The following is an 18680-nucleotide window of genomic DNA, read 5'->3' on the forward strand; positions in this document are numbered from 1 at the left end:
CAGGATCAAGAGGTCTTCTCCCTCCTGCAGTTCTGTTCTGCTAAAACCATCATCTGCAGGGCAGCACTCAGTATGGGAGGCGCAGTGAGAATTTAATCCCACCAGTTCCCATTGCCTTAAAGCCACCAAATGCTTCTCTTTACACTGAAGAGACTGATCTGGTGTAGGCTACACCCCAGAACAAAATAGTACACTGTGGCACCATTTGTAAAAAATAATAAACACTTGATTGAAGAATCTATAACCAACACCTCACTTTGCCTCTTCCTATCACTAACACAGGCAAAGAGAATGACTGGAGTGGGAGGGAAGGGAGGAGCTATATATACAGCTCTGCTGTGGTGCTCTTTGCCTCCTCCTGCTGACCAGGAGGCGATATCCCATAAGTAAGGATGAAATCCGTGGACTCGTATCTTGTAAAATAAATAATTTTAATACATGCACAAGGAAATTGTAAAGTACATTGGGGTATAACATCATACAAACAAGCACTAAAGGGACAGAATAAATGTCCAAACTTAAGGTACCAAAGATGTATCTGGTGTATGACTCCAGATGGTGTACAGAGAGTACAGAAGGGGTAAACAGCTGACACCACCTAACTACAAATTTGTACATAGAAACATACAACTTGTGCAAGCAGATAGGGGTTGGATACACAAAGAAGAAAGAAAATCCACTATACACTTTTGTGTGTTTCTACCTATGTCATGAAGGCACAAGGCTACATACTGACAGTTACTGAATGACATCACAGTTTGAGAAAGTAAATTTTTTTTTGTTTCATGCAAAAAACTTGAGATATGTTCTTTTAAAGTATTAATTTTCTTGCCTACCTTATTAGGTCCGATATATATTTAAATTAAAAGACAGATATTTGCATGTGGTTTTAAAAGAAAAGAAAAAAATAAGGCTACTTCCTGGCATGAAGAGGTTTGGTAATGTTAACCAATACTAACTGCCTGTTGCTGATTCTGGTAGTATTCTGACATCTCAGTGGTCAGTTTATCAAGCTGGGAGGATCTGGTGCCCAAAATCTGGATCCAAAAGTGCTCTGGGTTTTCTGTAGCTGAAACGTAGATGTCGACATATTCGTCTGCACGGAAGGTAAAATCAGGGCTTGGAACTAAAGGAAGAGAGAGTAGGTGACATTAAATACAATGAAAAAATGTAGAAACTCTGAAGCAATAACTGAGTATTTAAGAAAACACAGAAGCGCTAAAAGTTATACCAGAAGGTTGTTTATTTAATTTTAAATTCTAAGACCACTAACAATACTAAGGAGTCAGCAATAAATGGGATGATTTATTTAGAGATGCCATAGAACAACTGAATAAAGTTATTAGCAAGAACTACAATTTTAAGAGCCATATTTCCTTAGATTTGTCAAACCCTGATTATACCATAATACAGAGAACTATAAAGGAGTACAGTTGCTTTAAGAAAACACAGTAGAACAATATTATATCAAGAGGCAGATTCATCATTGTCCGGATGGACAAGGATCACATGTAGTAAACCTGTTGGCAAATAACAGGGTGCACTTGCACCCCATTTTTTATCAACCAACTGTGCAACAGCAGAGCTTGTGAAACACCTCAGTCATGGTGGTGAGAGTCCACAAGCCATTACTCCTGGGATGCAACTCGTGGCCACTAGGAAGAAGCAAAGATTCCCAAAACTCCAAGAGTACTTAATCCTTCCCACCTCTCTATTATGCTAGTTTTATGTATAGTCAAGCAAGGAGAAGTAGAAAGGACAAAGCAGGGAAAATGAGGTGCAAACTAGAACTGCCGCCAGAATTATTTTACTAAAAATTAGTGAAAAATGGGCGGGTATTGTGGACTCACCACCATGAAAAAAATTAATCAAGTAAGCATAACATTTGTCTTCTTTCACAGGGTCATGAGAGTCCATAAGCCATTACTCCTGGAAACGAATACCTAAGCTGTGCAGGACCAAACATTTTTTTGAAACGCAGGCACCTAATTTTAAGACACTGCTGCCTGGTGGACTTTCCTACCAAAAGTCGCATCAGTAGAATATAGTGAAAAGGTATGTAAGGATGACCATGTTGTGGTCTTGCAAATGTTTTCATTTTTCAAAGCCCAGGAAGTGGAAACTGATCTAGTCAAATATGCTGTAATGCATATCGGGGGAGACTTTCCCACCTCCAAGTAAGTCATCTGAATCAAGAGTTTTAGCTACGAAATTAAAGTAGTGTTGTGGCCTTCGGGTGAAACGAGAAAAGAATAAAATAAACAAATTAGAGGATTGTCTGGAATCCAGTGACTTGTAATTCCCTATATCTAAAGTATGTAGGAGCCATTTTATATAAATAAGATTAAGACAAAGAGAAGGAACGATAATCTCCTGAATGATGTTATCAGAAGAAACCACCTTTTGAAAAAGTCAAATGTAGTCCTTAAAACTGCCTTATCCTGATGAAAAACCAGATAAGGAGGCTCACAAGAAACAGCAGACATTTCAGAAACTTTTCTGGCAGAAGATATTGCTAAAAGAAACAATACCTTCCAGACAGAAACGGAATGTCGAAAGTATGCATAGGCTCAAAGGGAGATACCTGCAAAACTCATAAATAAGAGTTTATGCTTATACGTTTTGATTGAAAAAAATAGTATATTTATTTTAAAACACTTTAAAACATTTTAAAACATGTGCATAATAAAAGTATAGAGCTCTATTACTTTAAGACATATAAAACAATATAAAATATATAATTTGTAATAACAATACTGGAGGATAGAAAATAGTTGCTATAATATTGTACACTTTTTGCTTGCTTCTTTGGTCTAGATAGTCTCTTTTGAGGCTTTAAAAGTTTCGTATTATTGTTATTCTGGTACTCACGATTTTGTCTTGAGTGTAAAAAGGCTTTTTAGCTTTTTAGCTTTATGGGGTCATAAAAAACCGTTGCGGAGGCAATATACGTTTGGAGTGATTCCAGCCTTTAATTTGACAATCTTGTTTTTTTGCTTTTTGTGACTTTGGAGATTAATAGGAACAGGTAGTAGATTTGTTTCTGTTTCCTTTGTTAGGAGTTACAAAGTTTTAAAAGAGGGTGATACAATGTATATCTCCATTGGCTGTGCTAAAGAAAAATCTTAGCCGTTTTATCGTTGTTGTGGTGCTTTAAAGTTCCTCGATGTTTAGCGGGGGTTCAATTTGAAATATCCGTTGGTCTCTGAGACTGTATACTCTATTTTCTGCTAGTATGGTGTTCAGGGTTTGCAGGAGTCTCTAAGAGGCTTATAGCGTTTGAAAATTCCTCGATCTTTAGCAGGAGTTTAATTAGGAATATCCGTTGGTCTCTGAGACTGTTTACCCTTATAATTTTGCTGGTAGGTGTTCAGGGTTTGCAGGAGTCTCTAAGAGGCAGTTCTGTCTGTAGTCCGTTGTTTTGTTTTGCTTCTTTTGCGCTTATTATTTCAAGCGCTAGATAGAGTTGAATCCGTTGAAGGGAAGATAGTTCTTATCCCACAGTGTGGGCATAAACTGTCAAAGAGGGTGCACACTCAGGTGGGCAGATCTACGCGTTTCGGCGGGTGCCTTTATCAAGATGCCTCTGAGAGTGTTCGCGGTCCTATTTAAAAAGGGGTAGGTAGGTCCTGATTGGTTAATTAGAGATTCTTTGTTGACCAATCTCTGTGCAGATATTTGAGCAGTGTGTTCGGTTACATTTTTTGTTGTAGTACAGATTTGTGAAATGATAACGTCAGCTTGATTGAAAATTTTAACATATATAGCTACTCATAATTTTCTAAACATAGTTGATCTGATTGTGTGTTTAGTTTGTGTGTGCGCCCTCTATAAGACATTATATAGTTGTGGGAAATAAACTATATAAATTATATATAATTGTGAGTTGGAAAGAAGGGGGGGGTGTTTGGACATATGTGATAACTTTGAATTTTTGCATCAGCATAACAATGCTTTAATTATTTTGCAGTTTTGTAGCTGAGTGCTGTTAAATGTTGCGACAAATTTCGAAACGATGATGTTATATGATATATTCCTCTTTGAATATATGTAAATATAGGAATGTTTAAATCTAAAAGTATTAGATCAGAAAGTTTAAATCAAACTCCATATTTAATCCATGTGGATATAAAGTTTTAAAGGAGTAAATGTATTCCGCTTCTTTTCTAAGTAGGAGGTTTTCTAGATTTCCCCCTCTGGGATTAAGGAAAACCTTTTTGACTCCCCAATATTTCAGGTGTTGGATATTGCCATTATGATATTCAGTAAAATGTTTATATAGATTGGTGTTAGTTGATTTATGTTCGATATGGTGAAGGTGTTCTCTTATGCGGTCTCTAAGCATACGGCTAGTTTGGCCAAAGTATTGGTAACCACATAAACATTGTAAACAATAAATGACATTCTTATCTGAACATCGTATGATTTCTTTGATGTTGATATATTGATTGTTATTATTAGATTTCAGGGTTTTGATCTTGCTACTATGTTTGCATGATTTACAGGATATACAAGGAAAGAAACCTTCAACTTTTTCTTTGTTAAGATCGAATGTATTGGGGTTGTGGATTTCCTTATTTTTAAATTCACTTGGTGATAGTATGTTTTTCAGATTTTTTGCTTTCTTAAAAATGATGTCTGGATTATTTTTCAATCTATGTCCCAAAATTTGGTCATGTTTTATATAGTGCCAGTGTTTGTTTAAAATCTTTTTGATTTCATGATGTTGTGAGTTGTATTGCGTTATAAAAGGTATAAATAAGGGATCGTTTCTGTTTTGGTTAGGTTCTGATTTTTGTTTTGGTGCGAGTATCAAGTTCCTATCCATTTCTCTTACCTCTAATTGTGTTTTCTCCAAAGTGTGGATGTTATATCTTTTTTCAATGAATCTTAGTTTTAAGGTTTCTGATTGGGTGGAGTATTGGTTAATATCTGAACAATTTTTTCTGATTCTGGTGAATTGATTTTTGGGGATATTTGTTTTCCATTTGTTTAGGTGGCAGCTTTTATTGTGTATGTAGTTATTGGCATCTGTTTTTTAAAAAAAGGTTTTGGTTGTAATCATCATATTTTTAATTTCTATTTCTAAGTCCAAATAGTGAATTGAGTTTGTACTGAATTCATGAGTGAAATTAAGGCCTAGTATGTTGTTATTTAAGTCTTCTAGAAATAATTCTAGAAGTTCAGGTTCGCCTCTCCAAATTATAAATAGGTCATCTATATAGCGGTAATATAGCACAAGGTTCGCCCCCCATGGGCTAGAATTGATATAATTATGTTCAAAATAACCCATGAATAGATTAGCATAACTGGGGGCGAACCTTGTGCCCATAGCAGTCTCCTTGTGTTGTAGAAAAATCTCTTCATTAAATAAAAAAGAGTTGTTATATAGTATAAAATGGATACAATCAATTAGGAATTTATTTTGTTCTTTATTTAAATTTGGATCCTTGTCTAAGAAGAATTTTATAGCTTTAAGCCCTTTTTGGTGATCTATGTTAGTGTATAGGGAATTTACATCACATGTTACTAGAAGGAAGTTTTCTTCCCAGGATATATCTTTTAGGATGTTGAGTAATTGAGTTGAGTCTTTTAGATAGGAGGGTAACTGGGAAACGTATGACTGTAAGAAGAAATCAACATATTGCGAAAGATTTGATGTGAGGGATCCTATGCCTGATATGATAGGTCGTCCAGGGGGTTTAGTTAAGTTTTTATGGATTTTGGGAAGTATGTAAAAAGTAGGTGAAATAGGGTTAATGTTTATAAAATCAAATTCATTTTTTGTAAGTACTCCTGAGTTTAATGCTTTTATGAGAAGATCTTGTAGTTTTTTTGTTTGGTTTTTTAAGGGGTTAGATCTTAATTTTTTATATGTTGTTTGGTCATTTAGAAGTCTGTAAGATTCCTCTAAATAAAAAGATGTGTCCATAAGGACTATTCCTCCGCCCTTGTCAGCTTGCTTAATAGTGATTTCGTTATTTTTTAGATCTTTTATTATTTTTAGTTCCTTTTGAGTCATATTCCACTCTATGAATTTGTTTTGATCTAGTTTGTCTATATCTTGTTTGACCATTTTCTCAAAGAGTTTAATGTCTTCGCTTTTTTCATTTGTGGGATAGAACGTTGAGGGGGCTTTTAGATTTGTGTGTTTAAATTTTTGTTCATTTTCTTTGAGGGTTTTGTTCTCGAGAGGGTTCTTTATGAAATATCTTTTTAAGGTGAGTTTACGTATGTATTGGTTTATGTTTATGAGGGTTTCAAATTTATTTAATTTGCATGATGGGGCAAATGATAAGCCTTTACTTAGAACTGATTTTTGAAGAGGATTTAATTGGTATTTACTTATATTGAATATTCCTGTATGTTTTATTTCTGTCTTTTCGGGATTTTGTCTAGATTTTCTTCCGTTTCTCCTACCTCTAATCCTCGTTTGTTTCTTACGATTCTTTTTGGGAGGATGCGGTGTGTGTTGGTTTTTGATGTTCCTTCCCCTAAAGGGGCCTGTTCTAAAAAAACTTTCTGTTGTTCTGCAATATGAGGTGCGGGGGACCTTGTGCCTTGTTCTAATGGTTGATATCTATTTCTTGTTTGAATTCTCCAATCTGAGTTGGAGTCAAAATGGTTTCTTTTGTGATTAGTGTAATAAGAGTTTTTATTTTTATTCTTGTATGTGTAGTGATCAGATTGGTCATAATTGTGTCTATAAGGATATTGGTTATCTGGTTTGTAATTCCATTCTCGATTACCCCATCTATGTTCATAGTTATTTCTTTGATTGGAATTATTTCTGTTATGGTTTGAATTGTGTTGGTATTGTCTATATGAGTAATTTCTCCTCGGGGTATAGCCCCAATCTATGTTTGAATCGTTATTCGACAAATCATAATTGTTATGTGAGTATTGGTTTGAAAAAGAATGTTGGTTTGAAAATGAATTTTTGGGTGTTCTTGTGTCATATCTATTTTGACTGACAAATTTTTCTTCTGTTTGTACTTTTGTGTGGTATTGGTCATCAGGGTAATTAGTGTATTGTCTTCTATGATAGTTTTGTTGTTTATTAGATCCTTCTATATTTCGTATGTCTGATGGAATATGATTCCTAAATGTCGTGTGATTCGATTGTGGGGGTTTATTTTGGTTAATATTTGTATGGTTAGATTTCCCAAATAAATATGATTTGTCTAAAGTTTTTGGAATTGGAGAGGCGACTATTTCAGCTGTATTCTCGTTAGTGGAATCTATTTCTATTGGAATATCAATATCTTGAGTTTCAGAGTAGTCTTCCAGATCTCTATTATATTTAGATGATTTCGTTGCTAGAATATTTTCTTTAAAACTTGAAATGGTGTTAAAAATTTCTTTTTGATTGTTTAGGAACTCGGTATTGTTTTCATAAATTTTTAAAATGTTTTTTTGTTGGTCTATTTCCTTTTTAGTCTCACTTAATGTGATGTTTCTAGACTTGATTATTATTTTCATTAATGTTAGAGAAGCATTTTCAAGGGTCTCAAACCATTCATTAGATAGTTCATCATTTAGGTTGAATGTACAATTTTTCTTTAATCTAAGTCCTCTTGGGACCATGTTATTCTCAATATATTTTTCTGTGTATTTGATTTCTATGGTATTTTTTAGTTCTTTAATCAGAAGTTTTTCCAAGTTATCACATAGTTCTGTCAAATTTTTAGGAGTATTTGTGTGGGGATTAATATCTTGGTTTCGGTGTTCTATAGAAATACCTTGTAATATTTCTTCTCTTTGTGCAAATATATCCATATTGGTAGTAAAGTGGAAATATAAAAAGAAAAAGACAAAAATATGAAAAGGACAAAAGTATGAAAATGTGTTGGAGCCCGAAAATCTTTTTGGAGTTAAACTTTGTCTTTAAGATAACAATTTATAAATAATATTATATATTCTTTGTGAAAAAACGGTGTGTCTCAAACTCAAATAGAAGGAAGTAAGTGATTAATGAAAAACAAGTTTAGAGTGAGTGCACCTGATGAGTGTTAATATTGGGGAAATTGGTTTATATAACCACGCTCTAAACCCTACAAGTGTGACAGTCGTTCCTTCAAACGACTGTCAAAGAATGAAGTGCAATAACCAAGGTGAGGGGAGCTAAAGGTATAATTTGTGGTGTTTGTATGTTACTGTGTAACCTAAATAAGAGTTTATGCTTATACGTTTTGATTGAAAAAATAGTATATTTATTTTAAAACACTTTAAAACATTTTAAAACATGTGCATAATAAAAGTATAGAGCTCTATTACTTTAAGACATATAAAACAATATACAATATATAATTTGTAATAACAATACTGGAGGATAGAAAATAGTTGCTATAATATTGTACACTTTTTGCTTGCTTCTTTGGTCTAGATAGTCTCTTTTGAGGCTTTAAAAGTTGTAACCGAACACACTGCTCAAATATCTGCACAGAGATTGGTCAACAAAGAATCTCTAATTAACCAATCAGGACCTACCTACCCCTTTTTAAATAGGACCGCGAACACTCTCAGAGGCATCTTGATAAAGGCACCCGCCGAAACGCGTAGATCTGCCCACCTGAGTGTGCACCCTCTTTGACAGTTTATGCCCACACTGTGGGATAAGAACTATCTTCCCTTCAACGGATTCAACTCTATCTAGCGCTTGAAATAATAAGCGCAAAAGAAGCAAAACAAAACAACGGACTACAGACAGAACTGCCTCTTAGAGACTCCTGCAAACCCTGAACACCTACCAGCAAAATTATAAGGGTAAACAGTCTCAGAGACCAACGGATATTTCAAATTGAACCCCCGCTAAACATCGAGGAACTTTAAAGCACCACAACAACGATAAAACGGCTAAGATTTTTCTTTAGCACAGCCAATGGAGATATACATTGTATCACCCTCTTTTAAAACTTTGTAACTCCTAACAAAGGAAACAGAAACAAATCTACTACCTGTTCCTATTAATCTCCAAAGTCACAAAAAGCAAAAAAACAAGATTGTCAAATTAAAGGCTGGAATCACTCCAAACGTATATTGCCTCCGCAACGGTTTTTTATGACCCCATAAAGCTAAAAAGCTAAAAAGCCTTTTTACACTTAAGACAAAATCGTGAGTACCAGAATAACAATAATACGAAACTTTTAAAGCCTCAAAAGAGACTATCTAGACCAAAGAAGCAAGCAAAAAGTGTACAATATTATAGCAACTATTTTCTATCCTCCAGTATTGTTATTACAAATTATATATTGTATATTGTTTTATATGTCTTAAAGTAATAGAGCTCTATACTTTTATTATGCACATGTTTTAAAATGTTTTAAAGTGTTTTAAAATAAATATACTATTTTTTCAATCAAAACGTATAAGCATAAACTCTTATTTAGGTTACACAGTAACATACAAACACCACAAATTATACCTTTAGCTCCCCTCACCTTGGTTATTGCACTTCATTCTTTGACAGTCGTTTGAAGGAACGACTGTCACACTTGTAGGGTTTAGAGCGTGGTTATATAAACCAATTTCCCCAATATTAACACTCATCAGGTGCACTCACTCTAAACTTGTTTTTCATTAACTGCAAAACTCATAAGCCAACTCAATGTTTTTAAAACAAATTAACATCCTTTTTTCTGCAATTATCTTTCAATAGCCACCCACCATTTGTCTTATTTGGAGATAAAGAGGCTCACATTGCAAGGCGCCAATCTCAGATACTCTGCGCGCCAAAGCAATAGCCAGTAGAAAGAGAACTTTCCAGGACAACAACTTAAAGGGCCACTAAACCCAAAATCTTTCTTTCATGATTCAGATAGAGAATAGAAATTTAAACAACATTACAATTTACTTCCATAATTTATTTTGCTTCATTTTTTTAAATATCCTTATTTGAAGAAAAAGCAATGCACATGGTGAGCCAATCACATGATGCTTCTATGTGCAGCAACCAATCAGCAGCTAGTGAGCATATCTAGACATGCTTTTCATCAAAGAATATCAAGTGAATAAAACAAATTAGATAATATAAGTAAATTAGAAAGATGTTTAAAATTGAATTCTCTTTCCAAATAAAAAGAAAAAATGTGGATGGCATGTCCTTTTAATAACAATTCCATGCATAGTCTCAAAAGGAGCCCGTTGCAAAACTTTAAGAACCAGATTCAGACTCCAAGGGGGAGCCGAAGATCTAAACACAGGTCTGATCCTAATCAAAAATTTAACAAAAAAAAGACTGAACATCTGGAAGCTCAGAGAGCCTCTTGTGCAGTAAAACCGAAATCTGTCCCCTCAGAGAACTGGCCAAAAGACCAATCTCCAGACCATTCTGGAGAAACAACAGAATCCTGCCAACCTTAACCTTTTGCCAAGGAAAACCACACTCTCTTGGCTAGGACTAAGCATTCAACCTCCACGCAGTAAGCCTCAGAGAATCTAGATTTTGATGAACAAAAGGACCTTGTTCCAGCAGATCCCTGCGACAAGGTAACTTCCATGGAGAAGATGACATCCTCATTAGGGCCGTGAACCATGCCCTTCGCGGCCACGATGGAGCAATCCGTATTACTGACGCCTGCTACTGCTTGATGCGGGCCACTAACCGAGGAAGAAGTGGTAATGACGGAAAAAAGTTAGATTAGATTGAACCTCCAAGGCACCGCTAATGCCTCTATTAACTCCGCCTGAGGATCCCTGGACCTAGACCTACATCTAGGTAGTTTGGTAATGAGACAAGACGCCATGAGATCTATCGCCGCCATGAGATCTATCGCCGGCATCCCCCACCTGTAGCATATCTCCGCAAACACTTCGGGATGGAGAGACTATTCCCCCGGATGAAAGGATTGTCTGCTGAGAAAATCTGCTTTCCAGTTATCCACACCCGGAATGTGGATCGCTGACAGAGAACAGCTGTGGGCCTCCGCCCACTCCAGAATCCGAGATACTTCCCTTATTGCTAGGGAGTTTCTTGTTCCCCCCCCCTGATGGTTAAAGTAAGCCACTGAGGTTATATTGTCTGATTGGAATCTGATAAATCAGGATGAACCTGTCAGGATGCCAGGAATCAGACAGACGAGAAGTGCAAAAATAATCACACCTTTATTAATAGCAAAAAATAATAAAAAGTCCACAAGTCAAATAAGCCAGGAATCAAAACCAGAGCTGGTAGTCAGACGAGCCGAGTCAGGAGCCAAAGCGAATAGTCAGACGAGCCGGAATCAGGAGCAAGGAAAACAGCAGAGTCAGGAACAAGCCAGGGATCAGGAACCAGGAAGGACGTCATGCAGCCAGGTAATACACAGGAACTCTCACAAACATGTCTGAGACAACGCAAAGGCAAAGCATACTGAACAGAGGCCCTTTAAATAATAAGTGATGACATCACAATTCTGAGACTGCATCCTGTCTCACATGGATGATGCACACCAGTCTGGCCATAAAAGGAAGTGCAGGAATTGAGCAGCATCCCCCACAATGCACAATAGTCAGGAAGAGAGGTGAGTAAAATGGCTGCCAGCAGCACATGGCAAACACAACAGGGAAAAAACCCTGACAGTACCCTCCCCTCAAAGACCCCTCCCCCACGGGAGGAAAAAAGGCTTATTGGGGAAACGGGCATGGAAGGCACGGAGGAGGGTGGGAGCATGAACATCAGAGGAGGGAACCCAAGAACGCTCCTCCGGAACGTAGCCTCTCCAGTGAACCAAATACTGTACACGGCCCCTAGACATACGAGAGTCAATAATGCTGCTGACCTCATACTCCTCATGGTTGTCAACAAAGATAGGACGGGGACGAGGCAACACAGTGGTACACCGATTACAAACCAATGGTTTCAAGAAGGAGACATGAAAAACATTGGAGATGCGCATAGCAGGAGGAAGGTCAAGAGCATAGGCCACAGGCTTAACCCATCAGAGTATTCGAAAAGGACCAACATAACGGGGAGCCAATTTATTGGAAGGCACACGTAGGTTGAAGTTGCGGGAGCACAGCCAAACTCTCTCACCAACCTGGTAGGAAGGTGCGGGTAGACGCCTACAATCAGCCTCGAACTTTTGGCGCTGCATAGAATGATGAAGGCAATCCTGAATCTGCACCCACGTGGAACGGATTTGCCGGAGATGCTCCTCCAAAGCCGGAACACCCTGAGACATGAATGAATCGGGCAACAAGGATGGTTGAAACCCATAATTCGCCATGAATGGGGATAACTTGGAGGAAGCATTAATAGCACCATTACGAGCAAACTCTGCCCAAGTTAACAGTTCAGACCAATTATTGTGGTGATCTGAGACATAGCAACGGAGGAACTGATCCAGAGCTTGATTAGACCGTTCCGCAGCCCCATTGGATTGAGGGTGATATGCCGAGGTGAAGGAAAGCTGGATCCTCATTTGAGCACAAAAGGAACGCCAAAATCTGGAGACAAACTGGCTACCCCGGTCCGACACCATCTCCTTGGGTAACCCATGTAAAAGGAAGACCTCCCGGGCAAAAATTGAAGCAAGCTCCTGAGCGGTAGGCAGCTTCATCAAGGGAATGCAATGTGACATTTTAGAAAAACGGTCAACCACCATAAGGATAACAGTATTGCCATTGGAAACAGGGAGCTCGACAATGAAGTCCATGGAAAGATGTGTCCAAGGACCCTCACCATTAGCAATAGGTTGAAGAAGACCCACAGGAAGACGTTGAGGAGTCTTATTCTGTGCACAAACTGAGCAGGAGGCAACATACGCAGCAACATCAGAACGAAGAACTGGCCACCAGAATTGTCGAGTGACAGACCAAATCATTTGGTTGTGGCCTGGGTGACCTGCGGCTTTAGGATAGTGGTAAGTGTTCAATAGTTTAGTTCGAAGATTCTCAGGAACAAAACACTTACCACTAGGTTTCTCAGGAGGTGCATTGGTTTGTGCAGCCAGGATCTCCTCCCCCAAGGGAGAAGTCAAATTAGTACGTATGGTAGCCAAAATATGGTCAGGAGGTATAACAGGAGTAGGTACAGACTCCTCCTTGGACAGAGGGGAAAACTGTTGAGAGAGGGCATCAGCCCTAACATTCTTACTACCAGGCAGGTAGGAGACCACATAATTAAACCAAGACAAAAATAGTGCCCATCTGGCCTGTCGGGGCGACATACGTTTTGCTTCAGATAGATAAGTTAAATTCTTGTGGTCAGTAAGAATGAGTAATGGCACGCTAGTACCCTCAAGAAGATGCCTCCATTCCTTAAGTGCCAAAATTATGGCCAGTAATTCCCTGTCGCCAATTTCAGAATTGCACTCTGCTAGAGACAATTTCGTAGAGAAGAAACCACACGGATGCAAGGAACCGTCAGGCTTAGGACGTTGAGACAAGAGGGCACCTACTCCAGTCTCAGACGCATCGACCTCAAGAATGAAAGGCAGGACAGGGTTAGGATGAGCCAGAACTGGAGCGGCAGCAAAGGCAGTCTTAAGACTATCAAAGGCCTCAATGGCAGTAGGTGACCAATGAAGTGGATCATTCTCTTTACGGGTCATGTCTGTGATAGGTTTGACCAAGGAAGAAAAGTTTTTAATAAACTTTCTATAGAAATTGGCGAACCCCAAAAAACGTTAAATAGACCGAAGACCAACTGGGCGAGGCCACTGCAGAACTGCAGATAACTTGTCAGGATCCATGGAGAACCCTGCAACGGAGATAACATAACCTAGGAAGGTTACTCGAGTCTGATGGAACTCACATTTCTCGAGTTTACAAAACAGGCCGTTCTCACGTAGTCTCTGAAGAACCCGTGTAACATCAGAACGATGAACCTTCCAGTGTGGATGAGTGTATGAGGATGTCGTCTAAGTACACCACAACACACTGTTGCAACATATCTCGTAGGACATCATTAATAAATTCCTGAAAAACAGCAGGAGCATTACATAGGCCAAAGGGCATTACAAGATACTCATAATGCCCGCTCCTGGTGTTAAATGCCGCTTTTCATTCATGGCCCACCTTAATCCTAACGAGATTGTACGCTCCTCTCAAATCAAGTTTAGTAAAGACCATAGCTCCCTTGAGGCGGTCAAAGAGTTCCGTAATAAGGGAATAGGGTAAGCATTCTTATTGGTAAGACGATTAAGAAGCCTATAATCGATACATGGTCTTAACTCGACACCCTTTTTCTTCACAAAGAAGAAGCCAGCCCCTGCAGGACAGCAGGATTTGTGGATGATCCCCCGCGACAGAGCATCTGCAACATACTCCTCCATAGCACAATTCTCTGCAACAGACAGAGGGTACACCCGGCCCCGAGGAGGAATGGCTCCGGGTTGCAGGTCTATGGCACAATCGTAAGACTGGTGAGGAGGCAACGTACCGGCACGCACCTTGTCAAACACATATAGGAATTCTCGGTAGTCCTCTGGCAATTGAGAAACCAAAGAAGTGCACAAGACTTTAACTGGTTTCCGAAGACAAGTGAAAATACATTGCGGGGACCACAACAAAATTTTGGACCTGTGCCAGTCGAGACTGGGATTGTGCTTTTGGAGCCAGGGATAACCCAGAACAACTGGAAAATGCGGAGAGTTTATCACCTGGAACTGGAGGGTTTCAAAATGGAGAGCCCCAACAGCCATGGACAACGGAGCAGTTTTGTGAGTAACGAGTGCGGGCTCAAAGGGCCTGCCATCAATGGCCTCAATAGCAAGCGGAAAAGACTGAGGCAAAACAGGAATTGAGTGCTTTGATACAAAAGCACTGTCAATGAAATAGCCCGCAGCACCGGAGTCAACAAGAGCCTGGGTGACTATGGAGGAGTCCACCCAGGAAAGGGCAACCGTGACCATAGGTTTCTCCTTAAGCGGTTCCGGGGACGAGGATAAACCACCCAAGGTCTGCCCACGACAGGACCTTAGGTATGAGCGTATCCCGGCCATGTAGGGCAGAGCCCCTCCCTCCTCCTAAAGGCCCTCTCCGCCGCGGAGAGACGCGTGAATCCCAACTGCATCGGCTCAGCAGTACCTGGTGACTCGGGACCAGGAGGCATGGGAGGTGAGGGAGGCATGGGTGGGAATGAACACGTAGGAAACAATGGAACAGGAGGCTTCCGCAAACGCTCCTTGAAAGAGGGCCTCTCTCTGAGTCTGATGTCAATTAGGATCAAAAAAGGACACCAATGCCTCGAGATCCTCTGGTAAATCTCTGGCAGCAACTTCGTCTTCAATCGCATCAGAGAGCCCATGAAAGAAGGTGGCAACAAGGGCTTCATTGTTCCACCCTACCTCTGCGGCAAGTGTACGGAACTCAATGGCATACTGAGCAACAGATCTTGTACCTTGCTGAATGGACATGAGTCGTTTAGCAGCAGAGGAAGAGCGAGCCGGAACATCAAATACCCTTCGAAAGGATGCCACAAATTCAGGGTAATTTGAAATCACAGGTTTATTAGTCTCCCACAAAGGATTAGCCTAGGCAAGAGCTGTGTCAGAGTAACGAGATAAGAAATCCCACCTTAGCTCTGTCAGAGGGAAACGCCTGAGGTAACATCTCAAAGTAAAAGCCCACCTGGTTCAAAAACCCTCTGCACTGAATAGGATCGCCTCCATATCGCTGAGGTAGAGGTGCAGAACCGGACAGGCTCCTGGTAGGCATAGGTGCAGCAGCGGAAACAGGAGCAGCCATAACTTGCGGGACACTTTGGTCCAAATGTGCAGTGCGAGTCAGCAGGGTTTGCAGGGCTAGTGCAAATTGATCCAAGCGGTGATCCTGTACATCCATCCTGGAAATGATGGCAGGTAAAGGTGGATTATTAGCACCATCAGGATTCATGGCCTTTGTGTAATGTCAGGGTGCCAGGAATCAGACTGAGATGAGAAGTGCAAAAATAATCACACCTTTATTAATAGCAAAAAATAATAAAAAGTCCACAAGTCAAACAACAAGCCAGGAATCAAAACCAGAGCTGGTAGTCAGACGAGCCGAGTCAGGAGCCAAAGAGAATAGTCAGACGAGCCGGAATCAGGAACAAGGAAAACAGCAGAGTCAGGAACAAGCCAGGGATCAGGAACCAGGAAGGACGTCATGCAGCCAGGTAATACACAGGAACTCTCACAAACAAGTCTGAGACAACGCAAAGGCAAAGCATACTGAACAGAGGCCCTTTAAATAATAAGTGATGACATCACAATTCTGAGACTGCATCCTGTCTCACATGGATGATGCACACCAGTCTGGCCATAAAAGGAAGTGCAGGAATTGAGCAGCATCCCCCACAATGCACCATAGTCCGGAAGAGAGGTGAGTAAAATGGCTGCCAGCAGTACATGGCAAACAAAACAGGGAAAAAACCCTGACAGAACCCAGAAGAAGCCAAGCATTCAGAGCATTGTAGATTGCTCGAAATTCCAAAATATTGATCAGGAGGGAGCGTTCCTCTTGAGACCCCAGGCCCTGTGCCTTCCTGGCACCCCAAACAGCTCCCCATCCTGAGAGGCTCTTTTAGCATTTAGGCGAATAATCTACATGTTTGAATCACAGATAAAAGAATTACTTGGATAAAGTCAAGAGGACCCTCCACCTCGATAAATTCCGCTAAAGAGTTGCACCAGTAGGCCGCAGCTCCAGCAACAGCCACTGCCGGTTGAAATAAATATCCTGAATGCTGAAACATTTTCCTGAGAAAAGTTTCCATTTTCTTATCCATCGGCTCTCTGAAAGACAAGCTATCCTCAAGAGGGATAGTAGTACGCTTAGCTAACGTGGATATTGCACCATCCACCTTAGGGATGGAACCCCACAACTCCAGCTGAGAGTCTGGGACCGGGAATAATTTTTTAGACAGACGAAGGGGAAAAGGAATATCCAATTCCATACCATTCGTTTTTAATACTATTCACCATATTTACAAGTACAGGAAAATTTAGCAGCGCTACCCTGTCCTCGTAAACTTGTACACTAATTTAGGGATCAAAGCTTCATCAGGCAACTTGGCCTCTGGAACCTCTAATGTCGACAGAACTTCCCTTAGAAGAAAACGTAGGTGTTTAATTTTAAATCTAAAGGCTGGCTCCTCTACAGCCGGAGGCCTAGAGGTAGCAGACTCTGATCCAGAAATTTCAGCCTCTGAAGAGTGTGACCCATCCTGGGATACTTGAAAGGCAGACAAATCAAGTAAATCACTGGATGTCCCCTGGACCGGAGAGCTATATTTAACCTTTCACTTGCGCTTAGCAGGCCGAGGTAGAGCACTAAGGGCCTCAGACACCGCCGTCTTTAACTGTGTGGTAAAGTCTGATGGTAAAAGGCTCCCTGCAAACAGAGGATCAGGTGTGCTACGGGAAGCTGCATGTGACAATGGAGATGATTGATGGGTATGACAGCGAGCCCTCAGACAGAACCACCTTGTTGATGCATATGAAACATAGTTGAGAGGGTGGGTTAACCAAGGCCTCCTCACAATATAGACAGGTATTACTACCTTGGGCTAACAGTAGGCTACAAATAAATGAACTTATTTCTCACAAAAACGGCACCTATATACCCCCAATAACTGGGGCACTCACCACCTTCTAGACCCAGGCAGCCAGAGAAGAAGCGACCTCTCCGACAGCTAGCTCAGTCAGGAAAGAGAAAACAAAAGTGTGACAACACCCAGTCACGTGGTTTGCAAGGCAGGACTGCCCCTGCTATAAGAAAAAGCACACCAAGCTACAAGCTGCGCAGCATTCAAAGTGAAAGTAAAACACCTGTATGTTTCGTTACCGCATAACAACAGTATATGAGCCCAAAATAAATCTCACACAAAGAGCAGCATAAATCAAAGAAACACATTTGATTAATCCCCACTTTTCAATAACCTCCCTCAGGAGATATTAACTCACGATTCTATAAAGATAAAAAGGAGTCACACTGTGACCCTGTTTTCAGCAATTTCAACATAAGTAAAAATTGAAACGATCTTACCAGATTCCATGCTGTGGAACAGAAACACAGCCACTCAAGTGTGACAGTCATGTAGCATTTCTCCTGACATGGACTTGAGTGAAGAAAGCAGACAGTGAAACTCGTCAAAACACTAGTTGCTTAAGGAGCTGTTAGCAGGCAGTCTGGATGGGTACTAGAACATATAAGGGATATAAATGATCCAGAGATATTTACTTCAGTAGCATCACATTTTAAGTTTGAACATCAAGGAGATTCCTCTTTAGCATTTTTTCAGGCTGTGGACCATGTACCCTTCTCTAAAAGAGGGGGGGATAGGGAATATCAGCTCAGTAAAAAAGAGGTCAGGTGGATTTTCAATACAAATTCCAGGGTCCCATTTGGTCTAAATGTTGAATCAGATGTCAATTTGTTTGTGTAACCACACATTTTAGGGGTAAATTTTTCTCTCCATATATTAAAGCTTAACCCCTAATTACATATTGCTCTTATGTCAGTGATAACTAAAAAAATTTAAAGTTGTGTATTTTCATTCTTATACACTGTTTCAAAATAAACATTGCATCTCTGTACTCATTCTGTCTGTATGCAGCATATATAGTTCTAAGGGTTAAAAACTGAATTAGGTATTAATCACTAAACAGATTATCAATTAATCTAATTGACCCTCTATATATGCTTGCAGAACAGCATTCTGTTTCAAGCAGTGAGCAAGTGAGGAAGCCCCTCACGAAACGCGTATGTTTTTTGCT

The 18680-nt window shown here is 39.8% G+C and overlaps 1 protein-coding gene across 1 annotated transcript in view; it reads right to left on the bottom strand.

Moving 5' to 3' along the window:
* The window catches only part of TDRKH (tudor and KH domain containing), a 271287-nt gene that overhangs the window by 160726 nt on the left and 91881 nt on the right, over nucleotides 1-18680 (bottom strand). Inside the window, exon 6 of the mRNA XM_053719713.1 lies at nucleotides 960-1126. Coding sequence (XP_053575688.1) covers nucleotides 960-1126 — 167 coding nt within the window. The remainder of the gene's footprint in view (nucleotides 1-959; nucleotides 1127-18680) is intronic.

Source organism: Bombina bombina, chromosome 1 (genome assembly GCF_027579735.1).
Source record: "Bombina bombina isolate aBomBom1 chromosome 1, aBomBom1.pri, whole genome shotgun sequence".
Taxonomy (NCBI): Eukaryota; Metazoa; Chordata; class Amphibia; order Anura; family Bombinatoridae; genus Bombina; species Bombina bombina.